Source organism: Garra rufa, chromosome 7 (genome assembly GCF_049309525.1).
Source record: "Garra rufa chromosome 7, GarRuf1.0, whole genome shotgun sequence".
NCBI classification, from domain to species: Eukaryota; Metazoa; Chordata; class Actinopteri; order Cypriniformes; family Cyprinidae; genus Garra; species Garra rufa.
This window is the reverse complement of record NC_133367.1, coordinates 26,354,869-26,371,895: the sequence shown is the minus strand read 5'-3', so window position 1 is coordinate 26,371,895 and position 17,027 is coordinate 26,354,869. Positions and strand designations below refer to the sequence as shown.

At 40.9% G+C, this 17,027-nt stretch overlaps 1 protein-coding gene across 1 annotated transcript in view; it reads right to left on the bottom strand.

Annotated features, from left to right (window-relative positions):
• frem1b (Fras1 related extracellular matrix 1b) overlaps window positions 1-17,027 on the bottom strand; it is a 30,128-nt gene that overhangs the window by 10,759 nt on the left and 2,342 nt on the right. The window contains 19 exon segments of the mRNA XM_073844034.1: window positions 2,749-3,163; window positions 5,811-6,075; window positions 6,981-7,176; window positions 7,483-7,624; window positions 8,124-8,268; window positions 8,768-8,993; window positions 9,082-9,278; window positions 9,595-9,780; window positions 11,029-11,223; window positions 12,301-12,553; window positions 12,640-12,733; window positions 12,860-13,068; window positions 13,242-13,409; window positions 13,500-13,590; window positions 13,676-13,872; window positions 13,961-14,103; window positions 14,177-14,521; window positions 16,362-16,493; window positions 16,568-16,676. Of these exon segments, the coding sequence (XP_073700135.1) occupies window positions 2,749-3,163; window positions 5,811-6,075; window positions 6,981-7,176; window positions 7,483-7,624; window positions 8,124-8,268; window positions 8,768-8,993; window positions 9,082-9,278; window positions 9,595-9,780; window positions 11,029-11,223; window positions 12,301-12,553; window positions 12,640-12,733; window positions 12,860-13,068; window positions 13,242-13,409; window positions 13,500-13,590; window positions 13,676-13,872; window positions 13,961-14,103; window positions 14,177-14,521; window positions 16,362-16,493; window positions 16,568-16,676 (3,708 nt within the window).

Below are 17,027 nucleotides of genomic sequence, written 5' to 3'. Positions count from 1 at the left end.
TTTAGTTTAGAGGGCAACATTCACAGAAAATACTCTAATTTAAGAGGTTTTCCAAACAAAAACACATTTTTGAGCTTTTGACTCAAAATATTTTTCTCGTGTCACAATTATCTTTCTATATTTGTGACCCTGGAGCACAAAACCAGTCATAAGTACCATGGGTACATTTGTAGCAATATCCAAAAATACACTGTATGGGTCAAAATGATAATTTCTTCTTTTATGCCAAAAATAATTAGGATATTAAGTAAAGATCATGTTCCATGAAGATATTTTGCAAATATCCTACCGTAAATATATCAAAACCTAATTTTTAATTAGTAATATGCATTGCTAGAACTTCATTTGGACAACTTTAAAGGTGATTTTCTCAATATTTTTATTTTTTTGCACTCTCAGATTATAGATTTTCCCATAGTTATATCTCGGCCAAATATTGCCATATCCTAACAAACCATACATCAATGGAAAGCCTATTTATTCAGCCCTCAGGTGATATATAAATCTCAATAAATAAATAAAAAAGACCCTTATGACTGGTTTTGTGGTCCAGGGTCACATTTTATTTTAAATGGTTCAAAAACATATTTTAGATTTAAGAATGATGCAATAGCTACACATTTATTGCCCACCAGCAAAATCATAACTCAAAGCAAGTTAATTTAAACACAGTTTACAGGTAAAATTGTGTGAGAAGAGGTTTACATATTATTTATAATCTCCCTGGTCTCGGGGGTCGCGCGTTTAGACAAGCACGCGCCGCATTTTGGCTCAAGTTAGCAATGAGCGTCTTCAGCCAACTGACGGTGTGCGCGCTCCCGCGGGACGCGAACAAAGTTTTCGGCTGATTCACCTGTTCTGGCGGGAGTGGTTTTCTCTCTCGGTAGCTCAGGGCTTGGTCAGCGCGTTTGCCGCCTCGATGACCGCTTCAACTGAATATTAAATTGTGGCGCAGGCCTCGAGAGAGCGACGCTATGACATGGTGAATGGCACCGGACCTGCAGGAGCACCTGGCCGGCAAAGCCACTTCGTTAACATGCAATTCAACAGGGAGCGCTTTGTTAACCCGTTGCTCTCCTGCTGTGCTCAATGGTTTGTATGCAAGTCGTTGATTTGACAGTTATGTTAACTAGGCTAAACGAGAGAAATCGTTTTCCTCACAGAAAAGTCCTGAAATTGTACGGTAAGCCGCGCCATATCGTTATCACAATAAAACTTTGTTATAACGTGGTATTAGCTTCATACTTCGGTCGTTTATTATTATTTTAAAGTCTTTTGGGAAAAGATATAATACAGTTTTGTGGCTTTTAGTCAATATTTGTTAGCTTTTGAGGCCGTCGATATGCTAGTAAACTCTGAATTCACTTTCAAGCGAAATATCCACCTAATTTTCTGTAAGAGTGGGCGTGGCCATTTATAAATTTTATGGGTCTGGCTTCCAGTCACATCGCGTCCAGCTGTACAAAGTAACTCGTTTTGATACTTGACATCGCAAATTGGTGTATCTTATCATATTATTTTAATAAATAACTTGTTTTGCTACAGCACTTGATATTGCAAATTGGTGTATCTTTCCGTATCATTTTAATGTATTATCTTAATTATGAACCCGTTGTTCTCCTGCTGTGCTCAATGGTTTGTTTGCAGTTTGTTGATTTAACTGTTATGTTAGCTGGGCTGAAAGACAGAAATCGTTTTCCTCACAGAAAAGTCCTGACAGAAATTGTACGGTAAGCCGTGCCATATCGTTATCACAATAAAACTATGGTATAATGTGGTATTAGCTTCAGAATTCATTTGTTTATCATGATTTCAAAGTCTCTTACAGGATTTCCAGGGCAAGAATCTTGACAAAATTTGTGTTTGTTTATATCATTTCCAGTCAGATAGGTTATATGGCAGATTATTGATAAATTGTGAAAACACTCTAAATTAGTTGGCTTTGAGGCTATCTAGTGAACTCCTAAATGCTGAATGAATTAACTTTGATAAAATATATCCACCTTAGTTGAATAAGGTGGACACATTTTTTTCTCAAGGAAAATGGACTACAAATATCGATAACTCATCCTGCACTACACAGATTTTTGTCCAATCAGGTGCTCCCTAGAATGAGAATGCCCCTCCCCCTAATGCCATCTGCAATCACTAGGGTATTTTTAAGTAAACTATATTTTTGTAAGTGGTTGTAGTAAAAATCAGTGTATAAATTAGTAATAGTAAGCATGTTTTAAGTGTAACTACTTATATTTTAGAATATACACTGTTTATGTTTATTGGTTGTGGTTGAATGTAATCAAATGTGACCCTGGACCATAAAACCAGTCATAAGGGTGACTTTTTTTGAAACTTTTTTGATTTATACATCATCCTCAAGCTGAATAAATAAGCTTTCCATTGATTTATGGTTTGTTAGGCTGAGACAATATTTGGCCGAGATACAACTGTTTGAAAATCCGTAATCTGAGGGATAAAAAAATCTAAATATTGAGAAAATGACTTCCAAATGAAGTTCCTAGCAATGCATATTACTAATCAAAAATTACGTTTTGATATATTTACGGCTGGAAATGACCTAAATATCGTAATGGAGCATGATCTTTTCTTTATTATCCTAATGATTTTTGGCATAAAAGAAAGATCGATAATTTTGACCCATACAATGTATTGTTGGCTATTGCTACAAATATACCCATGCAACTTAAAACTGTTTTTGTGGTCCAGGTTCACAAATCATAATCAGCCTACCTGTATGGTAAAAACAGCAGGATCTCTCTTCAGCTGTCCGTACTCCAAATAACCTGTGTTCGTTCCATCAGTAGGCTGAAAGGTGAATCTGTCGATCTTCGCCCGTCCGTTCAGATGATGGTAAGTTAGATCCATATTTTTGATGTCCAGTTGCGTGAAACGAGGCTTAGAGATAGGTAATCCTTTCAAGAGCAACTTTCCATATTGTGGGCTTTGAATAACAACATAGGTGAGATTCTCCAGAGCTGTGTCTGGATCAGTCAGTTTCAGGTCATCAGTGGAAATGGTCTTTATAGAGCCCTCTGTGAGCTCAAGGCCTTTGTTGATAGTCAAAGTTGGTGGGATACGGTCACTGTGTTCCACAGTGAAATAAATGGTACCGCTTCTGGATGTCACACCGTTGGTAACGGCAAAGCTGCATGAGAGAATATGTGTCAGAATAGATGATATAAATTTACTTTCTTTTAGAAGACTGAACTGTTTTATCACATTGCTTTGAGTGCACTTAACACCCTTTAACTGTGGTAAAATCATTGTAACACATGGTCTCTCATGACTTATCACTTGATTGTAAGGTCTTGTCAGTTTTACAGCATGTTCTGAGCTGCTATCCTCACCCAACACGGTTGATGTGTTGGAGCAGAAAGACAGGACAGGGAGGGGTGCGGGTCGAGCTGAGTCCCCGTTCCACCCTCTGCCAATCCAATCTGCCTCCCAACACATATTGCCCTGAAGCTGATAATTGCCAGCCATGGTAAACAACACGACTGCCACCTCGCACTAGACTCGCAACCAAACGCGCAGGTCCACTCTCACAGCCAAACTGGTGCAACATCTGGCATTGCCATTGTCCCATATTTGCTCGGTAATTGTGCCCAGGGATCCCTGTCTCTGACTACATCTCTTAGAGCCATATAACCAATGCCAGGCTGAGTTATTACTCTCTTAATAATGGCCATTTATCATCAGCTGTCACGGCAGAGCAGTGGGAGACACAAGGCTCCCAGAAAAAAAAAGTCTCCCTGTCTCTTTTGGCCCCCGCTGTCGGCCTGGAGTTTGACACACAGGTGTTTGCTCAGGTGTCTCTCCCGATCAGGGAGACCTGCTGTCGCAAGCTGCCTCTTTTGCCTCGCATTAACACAAATACAACCTGTGAAAAATGGTTTCAAACAATGAATCCGTTAGATAGTATAACCAAGTTTTTCCCTAGTCTCTTGTGATTGTGTCGGAATTGCTAATTGAAAGTATTCAGGCCCCACATGACTAATGCCGTAGTGTCCATGTGCTGTGATTGGACCCCATACCACCCCATGCTGTGCTGACTGAACACATTGGCACGGAGTGCTCCGTACACTCTCCGAAGGGCCACTCGCCTCTCGTCAGGCTTGGCTCAGGATGGTTTGTTTGCTCCCAGATGACCCAACGATGAAACCAAGCCAGAGTTTTGGGTGTCAAAGATTCACACGAGAAAGGCAGCACAGGTCAACTGTACGCCCAGACTGAAGTCTGCCTGCTGCCAAATTGGCTGGAAACCCATGCAAACGAAGCAAAAATTATCCTTTTCATTTTGCCTGTCTCTTGCTTGTACATAATTTTCAATCTCATATTGCTGTCTGTGGGCTAGACTGGATTACTAGATACAGTTGAGGATTAAAGTTCACAGACACCTTGCAGAATCTGCAAAAATGTTAATTATTTTACTAAAATAAGAGTGGTCATACAAAATGTGTGTTATTTTTTATTTAGTACTGACCTGAATAAGATATGTCACATAAAAGATGTTTACATATAGTCCACAAGAGTAAATAATAGTTGAATTTTTAAAAATGACCCTGCTTACGAAAGTTTACACACCCTTGATTTGTAATACTGTGTTTTTACCTGAATAATCCACAGCTGGTTTTTTGTAGTTTTTTTTTATTTAGTGATAGTTGTTCATGAGACCCTTGTTTGTCCTGAACAGTTAAACTGCCTGTTGTTTATCAGAAAAAATCATTCAGGACCCACAAATCCTTTGGTTTTCAGCATTTTTGTGTATTTGAACCCTTTCCAACAGGAAAGAATTTTTTCACTGAGGAAAACTGAGGGACTCATATGCAACTATTACAGAAGGTTAAACACTCACTGATGCTCCAGAAGGAAAAACAATGCATTAAGAGCCTGGGGGTGAAAACTTTTCAACAGAATATAACAGATGTGTACATTTTTCTTATTTTGCCTAAATATCTTTTTTTTTTCATTTAGTACTGCCCTTCAGGAGCTACAGAAGACACTTGCATGTATCCCAGAAGACAAAATAAGTTACATTTACCCTGATCTTCAAATTCAAAAAGTTTTCACCCCCAGCTCCAAATGCATCGTGTTTCCTTCTGAAGCATCAGTGAGCGTTAGAACCTTCTGTAATAGTTGCATATGAGTCTCTCAGTTGTCCTCAGTGTGAAAAGATAGATCTCAAAATCATACAGTCATTGTTGGAAAGAGTTTAAATACACAAAATGCTGAGAAACCGAAGAATTTGTGGGACCTGAAGGATTTTTCTAATGAACAGCGGGCAGTTTAACTGTTCAGGACAAACAAGGAACTCATGAACAACTATCACTAAACAAACAAACAAACAAACAAAAAACACAGCTGTGGATCATTCAGGTAACAACAGTATTAAGAATCAAGTGTATGAAAACTATTGAACAGGGTAATTTCTATAAATTTAACTATTGTTTTCTCTTGTGGACTATATGTAATATATGTCCTATATCTTATATATGTCTCATATCTTTTATCTTATTCGGGTCAGTACTTAAAATATAACATGCATTTTGTATGATAAAATAACATGATAAACATGATAAAATAACATTTTTGCAGATTCTGCAAGGTGTATGTAAACTTTTAACCTCAACTGTATATAGTGTAGTGCACCTCGACTTGGGTATTCATGTTAAAACAGTTGAATTTGCCTTGAGTGAATGTAAACAGGCAGAAGCAAAATTGCATCTGTGCATTTAGTCTTACAATATAAATTAAGTCTATTTAATCTAGAAATAACAATGAAAACCACTGACCTGAAAGAATCACGGTCAGCAAATCGGCTGTTGTCATGAGTGTAGCATACCCGGTTGGCAGCCACATCCATCTGGGAGAAGGACAGCACTGGAACCCCTGGACTTTGGACCATGTGTAGGTGACCATGTTCAGGTGGGACTGATACAGTGTATATGAGCTCAGCTGGCTTGCTTCCACTGTCTGCGGCCATCAGAATGTCAGTGGTCAGAATGACTCTCTCTCCCTCCATCAAGGTCACTGGTTTAGTGATTAGAGCAATATCACCTGTATGTGGCAAGAAGGTCATATACGTGAAGAATGTAAACATGTACCCCCGGTTTCACAGACAAGGCTTAAGCCTAGTCCTAGACTAAAATGTAAGTCTGAGCTGTTTCAACTGAAACAAAATTGTACTGATTGATCTTAAAATATATCAGTGCCTTTGTTTTGTCTCAAGATGCACACCAGTAATGTTTTTTTCTAAGCATGTTTATAAAAATGACTTAAATGTCCTAATTGAACTATGGCCTAATCCTGACTTAGTCTAAGCCCTGTTTGTGAAACTGGGCCGTAAGCAAGATATGTGCAAGTAATATCACCTGTATGTGGCAAGAAGGTCATATACGTGAAGAATGTAAACATGTAAGCAAGAGATAGTGCAAGTAAGCTTATTGATGTTTGTTTGTGACAGTACTGGGATCTAGGGCAGGGACTACAGATGTTTGGGCCCAGCTCTGTTAATAATTCATGCTGGGCGTTTAAAGGTGGCTCATCCTTTACAGCAGAACGTTCTCACCTCAGTTCCTCCAGGATAAGCCAGAACAGAGCCAAGAGGACAATGACTGCCATGCTTGCATGTTCACCCAACTGGCAAAGTCATTTTGGCCATAGGGGAAGCCATTGTTTTTAATTATACATGCACAGATTTAATCTGTCAACAAAGTTGTTTTTCTTGGACTTTGATTGAGGAGAAAACAAAAGCAGCGATCACTGAGTCACTAAATGCAAATTGGCCTGTCACTATGCCAATGCTACAATGTCACGGGACAAAATTTGGATGGTCATAATATGTCATTGCACCTGCCGAAAGTTTTAACCCTGGTGCTTCAAGACTGAAAATTGTTAGTGTTGTTTTTGAGCCACTCCTACTATGTTAATAGTCGTTATATTTTGCTGTCAGTATAACTTACCCTTTTGAACAGCGCGAACAGAGATGAAGAAACTTTGTGGAGGTGTTGTGTTTTCCCCATCGCTGAGAACAAAGTGAAACCTGTCATGGCCTTTGAAACCGCTAACTGTAGAGTGAGTGTACCATAGGCGATTCATCTCCACATCCTCCTGGGTGAAATTCTGACCTGGACTCAGATCAATCCATCCAGCTTCTGTCTGCAGGAAATCACAGAAAATCACTTAATTACAAATACTCCAAAATCAGTCCTGGAGGGCCACTGTACTGCAGAGCTTAGCTCCAACCCTAATTAAACACACCTGAACCAGCTAATCAAGGTCTTACTAGACATGCTAGAAACTTCCAGGCAGGTGTGTTGAGGCAAGTTAGAGCTAAACTCTCCAGGACACCGTCCCTCCAGGACTAATTTTGGACACCCCTGTCTTAGGGGGATCTATTTTAAAAGTTGTGTAGTGTATTCAAGCCTTAAGTAATAAAGTAAAGGACTTTGCGTCCTTGCTAACCCTGAGCTGAAGGAGACCAAATCTGGGACCTGCATTGAGGATGTAGAGAAGATGGTCGTTGGGAGTGTCACGATCCCCTGCCTCCAACACTACACTGGAGATGACTCTCTTCTCCAGGGCCTCGACCTCAATACCTGCATTTCTGAGAACAAAGATCGAGACGCTTTGGACACTAAAGGTACCGGTGCCAAGTCTACATGCTAAAATCTGGAATCCTAAATAAATAAATACACAAACAGCTGCTTCTATAAAGAAGGAACACAAGCAGGACCAGCCTGTTATCCTAATCCATGAGGACTTTGAAACAAGGAAGGAGGCATCTGCCAAAAAGACACATTACTTCTGCTGTTTTGGAGTTTACATGCACACCCTTAGATCTTGCTGATCTTGGAGGAAGAGGATGGAATAGAAATTAGCAATTTACTCAAGGATGTAACTCAATTCCCAGTTACTCAGTCAGGGAGACACAGATTCCCCAGCCACATGTGCAGTACAGGTTGTGCTGACCCCCCTTCCCTAAATCCTATCCAGGATCGGCCTCCCCCTTCTGTTCCTGTCCAGTCTCCGCTACTAAAATCCCTCCCCCCGTTCCCGCTTTCATCCGCCTTTTTGGCTCTGAATTTGTCCCAGGGCGTCCTTACTTTAGTAGCCATGGCTTTTCATCATTGACTGGTATGATGTGGACACACGCAGTCCCCTGGACTGTGTGCCCACCATCTGTCAACTGTATGGTGAAAGCGTCCTTGAGGGTTTCTGTGTCGTCGTGCATATACATAATCTTCATTCCTATGGATCAGCACAAGAGAGAAAAATTCAAAGAGTATTTTAGTGGATTAAGTGTTTAGTGACATTTACGATACAGTCATTAGGTACTTGCTTCCCTGTAGCCTTTAACTGATATAGTTGGTTTGACCACTACTAGCAATAAGGACACGAGTGAACATGCTCCATTTTGTCAATGACCTGATCACCTATGTTTCCATGGCTCTTTATCACTCGCTAACAAGCAAAGCTGTGCAGTCACCAAGTACTTCATGCACGGTGACTTAATTGCACAGAGAGACTTTGCAGATGAAGCAGAAGCACCACAGGCTCTCTGTGACCTTTGTCTCCTGCAACATCTGTTCTGTAAGCCTGGATACCCACAGTGAAGGCACCGAGGGGTGGCTGGACCAGAGAAGGGACTCTGTCCTCATAGCCGTCCTCAACAAGCACATAGTAGTACCTCGGAAGTTAGGGGGCAGAAGTTTTTGGTACTACCAAACACATGGATTCCAGAACTGACCTTGTTGTAGCTCCTGCAAGGTGAACGACTGGATTGCTAAGGTTCGTTGGAGGACCTCGGGGTTCATGTTTTTGTATCTGTTCATCTCGAGACCATATATGCCGTTGACCAGTGTGCCATGGGATGGTGGAACCAGGATGGTCATTGTAAGAGTATTTGCTGGAATATCAACATCCACTGCGTTTAGAATATCTGGACTGAGGTCCTTCATCCCTCCTTCAATGACCTATCGGAAGGTGTAGAGCAAGACAGTAGTTTACTACTCAATCAACAGTTTGCTTTTCAGACAATTTTGTCTCCAAAAGAGATCTTACTGTGAAGTTGTTGAGCAACAGTGATGGGATCTCATCATTGGTAGGGTTGATGATGACGTAGAAGGCCATTGGTGCTGATCTCTGAATCCCATCACTGACACTGATGGTAAAAAAGTCTGCAGTAGGCTCTACACCCTGGTGCACGGACTGGACATAGTTGATGAAACCCGAACTGAGGTGGAGCTGACTGAAAGAAACTATTTATACAATATGACTTTAGTGGTCTGAAAGATAAGATCTTATAATAGGATGTTAAACAGGACACACAAAAGATTAACTGTGATTCTGCCAAGTAGGACAAGTTCTTGGAATTTAGGGATAGTTAGGGATAGTGGCTGTTGCTGTGCGCTGTATGTCGACGCAATAACCACAGTGCCGCCGTTAGCATTACTTTGAGATTAGGGTTAAAGGACAATATTTGTTTAACAGGAATGTTGTCCAGGAGACAAATGTCCTACTTGGCATAGTCACAGTAGTTGGATAAGTTTTCAAAACCTCAGGAATACTACTGACCCACTCGAAGTCCAGCATTGCTTTTCTCAAAGCCAGGGGATGGAAGGGTGTTCTCCAGGAACCCATATTGTGGCGGGGTCACCAAGTGAAACATGAGCTGGTCTGGATGACTATCAGAATCGGTTGCCTCCAACACCCCCCCACAGAGACATGCACTGGCACCCTCATCTACCACAAACATGTTACCTGACAAAACAATATACAGCATAACATCAGTACTAATATTTAGAGATCTCATTTTAGAGCTAAATGTGACTTCTCAGAAGTATGCAATTTTTTTTCCTTCTCAAGAGTTCATCCCAATATTTTTCTTCTTCTCCCTCTCATTTACAGGCAGTTCCCCTTGCTCCCCTCTTTCCTCACGCCTGCTATGCCACCCCACTAACACTCTCTCTCTTCCCCTGCTCTCTCGCTCGGCTCTCAGCCAGCCCGCTGCCACCTGGGTGTTGATAAAGCCATCATGCCAATGCTTACTGGCATCTGCTTCCATTTACTGCACTGATAAATAATGAATGGAGAATGGGCACTGATGAGGTTGTGCTTGGATAGAGCTCTGAAACAAGGGGAGGAATTAATGACCGCCAGTCTGGAGTAAAAGTGATAAAACTCATCCCATAGCAAAGCAAGAGCTGGATTTCCCTCATTTTCCCGTGCCTACTCATCTTCATTCAATGCAAATTAATTAAATGACTACTTTTTTCACACAAACCAGTCCTGATCTACAACACGGTGGCAACATTGGAGAATCCTTCTTTTTTCTCATGGAGATTAACCGAATTAGGAGATTATGATTGTGATTGAATGAGAAAAGAGATAGAAGACACAATGCAGGCCTGTCCATTGTCTTCTCCTCCATGTCCCTATTGTCCAGTTGTTCTCCCGGGAACATGTATCTTTTTCTACTGCGCTTTTTCGCCACACATGCTCTGCTCTCTCTCTATAATCCCAACCAGCTGTGTGTACGTCTGTCACCCCTCATACACCGATGACAAGCATGCTAGGATTTCTTGTGGACGTCCCAGTGGCACCTAGCTGGCATCTTCTGCTTATTGTCTTGCTCTGGTCACTGTCCTTCATTGATAACTGCAAAGTTTCTGGCATTAACAGTGAAATCCCCATCCTGGCAAGACGTCGCTAACACCCTGCTTCAAAATGTATGTTCAGGGGAACAAACCGCTTGCATTAGCCACACTCCCTGAGCTGGGTGTGCGAGACTGTGATTAAGTGATTCGTTCACCAAGCTGCAGTCCGTCACCTGCCTCAAATTCCTGGTTGCTTTATTGCTTGATTTAAGCGGATTGTCATTACAATGAATTAATTACACCTTAGCCAAATGCTCTGGTGATTAAATCTAGAATAGAGAGCATCTTTTAATCCTTTCGGTCCCTCAACACAATGCAGCGCCAGTGTATGAAATTTGTTGTAGATGTTTACCCAGTGTTATGATTGGGACCTGGTTGTTGACAGGCATCACAGTGATGTTGAGGTCATATACCGGAAGCGTGCCATGCAGGGGAACGGGTGGGGGGAGAGCATCCTCCTGGCAGCAGCCATCTATTGTTCCAGCCTCTCCATCTGACACAATGAGTGTGACAGTGTCTGAGACAGGATCTGGTCCAATCTCACCACCTAGTGAATGGGCAAATGTGTTTATGTTCATTCAATTCACAACAAAGTACATTTATTGTACTTTCAGTCACCAAGAAATTAAGGTTTTTGAGGAAAACATTCCAGGATTTTTCTCCATATAGTGGCCTTCAATGGGGATCAACAGATTGAAGGTCCAAACTGCAGTCTCAATGCAGCTTCAAAGGACTCTAGCCAAGAAATAAGGGTCTTATGAAAAAAAAAAAAAAATTATAAAAAGATTTATATACTTTTTAACTACAAATGCTCGTCTTGCACTACCTCTGCATCCACAACGTAATCTCGTTGGAAAGGTGTGCTTAGTTTGTCGTCCGTGTACTTAAATTCTAAAAGGTAGGGTAGGGCGAAAAAACTTTAAAATCGTCCAACATCGTTGTTTTACCTTTCTTTGCACATTAAGTTTATAAACAGGGTAAGTACAAATGCTCGTCTTGCACTACCTCTGCATCCACAACATAATCTCGTTGGAAAGGTGTGCTTAGTTTGTCGTCCGTGTACTTAAATTCTAAAAGGTAGGGTAGGGCGAAAAAACTTTAAAATCGTCCAACATCGTTGTTTTACCTTTCTTTGCACATTCAGTTTATAAACAGGGTAAGTACTTCAGCTTATGTCATGCATGACCTTTCCATCTTGACTATGTAATGCGTGAGGTCAAGCTAGTGCAAGAAAATGGCTGATTGTTTTGCTAGATAAGACCCTTGTTCCTCAGGTGGGATTGTGTAGAGCCCTTTGAAGCTGCATTGAAACTGCAATTTGGACCTTCAACCTGTTGATCCCCACTGAAGTCCATAATCCTGAAATGTTTACCTCAAAAACCTTAATTTCTTTGCGACTGAAGAAAGAAAAACATGAACATCTTGGATGACGTGTGGGCAAGTATGACATTATTACAAAACCTGTATTACAAAATCATCCTCATTAACCATTTTATTGTGCATTTTCAGTATATTTTTTACAAGACTATGCGTGACATGCCCACCAAAGGTGCAGAATGTGTAAAACAGGCCTACAGAAAGTGACACTAAGTTTTACTAACTAGCCTCCTGTCTCGGTTATAACCTGTGTGCAGGTAGAAGATAAGCCCATTGAGCACATCCAGCTGGGAGAACTTGTCCACGGTGACCCCATTTCGCTGTAGCACCCCGCGTGCAGGTGTTCTGGCAAGCATGTATGTTAGCCGAGTGTCCTCACTGTCAACATCTGTAGCAGAAAGGTACTCAACCGTAATCTGGACCTGACCCCCTTCTTTGCAGGACAGTTCAGCCTTCAAGTCGGAACCTAACTGTGGGGGTTCGTCGTTCACGGGCAGGATCTAATAAAAAATGCAAATAAGAAGCACTAAGCAAACATGCATTTTTTAAATGGAATGCTGCACTTTTTTAAACAGAAGAAACTTACCTGAACTAAAAGCGTTCCATGTGCAGAGTTGATTCCATCTGTGATAGTAAGACCAATGCTATCCTTCAGGGTCTCAGAGTCGTCATGAATGTATCTATCAAAATATAGAATGTATTGTTATTTTCAACAGATTATGATCATCCTCATTGAATTTAATCATCCTCATTGAATTTTTAACCTAACAAAAACAATCTCTAGCTAGAGTTTTTCATATTCATACCTGACCCTCAATGCTTTGAGGTCCTGTAAACTGAAGCTGTCTCCCTCTAGCAGTGCCGTACCCTGCAGCTCCAGTCTTCCATGTTGTGGATGAGTCTTCACATGTACCCTCAGCTGATCTTCTGAGCTGTCCACATCCTGCACCAACAGGTGCTCCTCCATCAAGAAACTACCACCACCTTCCTCGACCCTCAGCAAGTTAGTGAACATCTATGAATGAAAGTTTTGGAAATTAAAATTCAATTATTTGTAAACCACTGCTTTTGAAAAATTTCTATTTGAAAGATCTAATTTGAAGTGGTTCTTCAAAATGATGGACCATAACAACTAAGAAAATTATAAAATACACTAAAATATAACAATAAAAGAAGTGAGCAACTCACTTCTGGAGCTTGGTTGTCAACAGGTGTGACTGTGATGTTAAAGGTGAGTCCGGTGAGAGTGCCGCCCTGCTGGTCACTCACAGAAAACACAAACTGCACAAAGACAGGCTCAGGGCCAATATCCTCTATTGGAGGCATGTAAGCCACTTTGTGGTGATTCACAGCATGCTGTGGAAGACAAAAAAGAGGCACCAAAAATTTGTAGTATTACTATAGCTTGCAATCTTTAGGGAACCTATTTGTATGCATGTTTCAGACCTGAGTAAAGGACTTAAGCACTGGAACCATTGCATCTTTTTTCATGGAGTTTGTGCTGTCAGTATAAAACAGCCTGCCTGCATCTGATAACCTGCAAAAGAGAGGTAAAATATACATGAAATCACAGATATTCTTCTTCATCTTAATGCAAGAAAATGCATTCCTGAAAAACATACCTGGTGTTTCCCGGACTAAAGCAGGGATGAGTGATCACATACATAAGATCAGTATCCGAATGCTCTGTATCTCTGAAGTGCAGATTGCTCTGGGTGATGTAAACAACCTCAGTTTCCTTCACTGTGAAGGAGCGAACCGTTCCAGAAACCTCCTCAGGCAACTGGTCCTTCACTGGAAATACGTGGATCACTACAGTCTATGGATGAAGAGGTACACAGCAAACTTTACGGTTATAAAAATCCACACTGAAATGGAATTCAGTATGAAAACAGATACTAAGTTACATGTTTGTCCGATAGATTCGGAGGCTGATGGACATCTGAGAGGATGAAATCAAACGAGTCCTCAAACACTTCCTCCCCTGAGTGCTTATAGTAGATTAGGCCTTGAAACAGGTCCCTCTGAAGGAAGCTCTTGACTGGGATACCTGGTTGACAACAGCATATAACGTGAGGCACATCAGATTCTTTAAGAAATATAATCCATTAAATCCAACTGACCTGGTTCATGTGGAGAGGACTTCTTAACCAACTGTCCTGCTCTTGGAAAAGTAATCAGCTGATACTGAATGTAGTCGTCGCTGGAGTCCAAGTCTGAAGCCATCAGCATGTACTCCTCAACCCTAACCTTACCACCTTCCTGGACCTCAAAGGCTACGTTATTGATTAGAAAAGGAGGGGTGTCGTCTTTCGGAAGAACGTAGATGGGAAATTTGTGTCTGATGCTGTGGCGACCATCTGTGATTCGGAAGACGATGTAATCCCTGGTGGTGTCGCTGTCCGAGTGATGATAGAACACAACGCCCTCTCGAAGATCCTTGACCTTAAACATGAATCCTTTTCCACCTTTGGATGAATAAGAAACGATTGGTTACCTAAAACAGTTTCGACCTGTTTTAAAGGAGTGGTTCACTTCCAGGATAAAAATTTCTAGATGACTTACTCACCTCCCATAGAAGATGTTCACGTCTGTCTTTCTTCAGTCGAAAAGAAATTAAGGTTTTAGAAAAAAAAATTCTAGGACTTTAGTGGGGATTAATGGGGTTGAAGGTCCAAATTGAAGTTTCAATCCCTACCCTACCTTTTTGAACCGAAGTACACAAATGTAGAACTAACCATGTGGGACCTTTTTTCTTTGTGTAATGTGTTAAGTCATAGACCTTTAACCCGATGTTTCCCATTGAAGGCCACTATATGAAGAAAAATCCTGGAATGTTTTCCTCAAAAACCTTTATTTATTTTCGACTGAAGAAAGAAAGACATGAACATTGGATGACATGGGGGTGAGTAGTTTATCAGGACATTTTATTTCAGGAGTGAATAGTTCAACTAGTCCATTTAAATCCATCTATACTATCGTTTGCAATATAATTCATCTGGCTCGATGCAATTGTGAAAAATAAGTTTTGTTTTCCGCCCTGAAGGCACAAACGTTGGCTTCTCCCCCTTGCAGAAAAATAAAAAGAAATATGGCGTCCTTCCCAGGCAATGGCTGCTGCCCACCGTGAAGCTGAGCTTCTCCTGCTTGCCAGGGAGACAGAAGGGCAAGGTCACCAGACAGATTGAATGATGACTGGTTGCACAGCAAACCTAATTAGCAACTTTATCAGGGGGAAACGGCCACAAGTCCAATGGAGAAACAACTAAGTAATTGGGCCCAAAGGTGGCTGTGGGCAGCAGGCCCAAAAAAATAGATACTCGACGGAAGAGGACATTGGGCGGCAGCTTTCCATTTGGCCGAAGGCTGACTGAGGACTTTCCCAAGGGTCGGAGTCCCTGAGTTTGAGGTCTACATGAGCAATTCCCAATTTCCATCTAGATTCTCAAGAGAGACTGGTCCATTCTGGACCAGAACTTGCTGTTCAACTCAATCTTCCTGTAGTAAAACGAAGTGATTTTAAAGTGGATTTGGAGCCAAAGTTATGTGATGATTCTGTTCTCAGCCAGCGGGATCACAAAGCAACACATCAACCTCAAAAACGTAAACACCAATTAAATAAAGGGTTTGGCTTAAAGCAGGAGCTGTTGTTTGAGTAGGCTGGAGGCTTCTGCTGATCAGGTGTCAGAGAATGACACAAGGAATGGAGCCATGGGCCTGGAAATCCTCCAAACCAGGAAACACAAAAACAACCTACCGCAGTTTCTGTGGGAGAACACATGCAGCTAAACATCCCATTCAGTCCCTGAAATCACAATTCACCCTTTCCTTCCAAGAAACCAAAGATGTTGTTCAAAGTTCCTTCTTTTTGGGTGAACTATTGCTTTGATTTCATACTATAAAACTTTTTAGATAGACGTGATTGTCACCAGTTCTCAAAGCTTGCTAAGATAATAGTCTGATGGAGGAGAAATGACCTTGTGTTGGACATCTGGCATGAAAAGCCATAAGTCTTTCCAATCTGCTTCTTTCAGGCTCTGTGCAAACAAAAGTCTGCTGGAGTGGAAAGACAGCCGCTATGGCTCTAAAGACATCTTTGGTCCACGGCCCCTGGCAAAGTGTCGCCGAAGCATTTTACACCTGATTAGCAAATCCATGCGGGCCACCCGGACATATGTTTCTTGAATGATGCCCACATGAAGGATGGTTTCTCCTCCACGTGAATGAAGAAGGAATAAAAAAGTGGGTTTACACTTATCAGTGGAAAAAGGCTTCTACTTTCTGAGGTGACAGATTAGATTCCTTTACCTCTAACACTTAAGTGTCCATTTAGTGGGCCGTCCATAGCTATCAGGGTGACGGCATTTATGTTGTCGTTATCAACAACCTGTAGATGCTCCCATGTGATTGGTCTGGACTGGCCTTCCAACAGATCCAACCCTGTATAGATAAAGATGTTTAGCCTCAGTCTCTCATTTAGAAAATTATTTATTTTAGCTAATCCGATATCATACCCATATTCCATGAGACTCGAGGAGCATTGGTCTCTGCGGTGCGAATAGAAATATGCATCAAGATTGGAGGACTCGGCACAAATGAACCATCAATGGCTTGAAACTCCACCTGGAGAACAGATGAGTAACAAGCAAAATAAATAAAAATTTTATTGAATTTGACATTATTTTATTGAATATGTTACATATTTTTTCTTCCCAAACACTGGTTGGAAGTCATATTAAATATGAATTATTTCATTCTTTGACAGATAAAATACAAACAATAACAAAAAATACAGTCTCAACAAGACAGTTTCATAATATTATAAATATATATTATAAACACATTTATAATAATATTTTCCACAATATAAAACAGTGTTATTTTATCAGTGTTATTATTTATTTACTATTATAGTATTTATTAATAATTAGAGTTAGCTTTGAGTTTAGATTACATTTTATAAAAAGATTTATA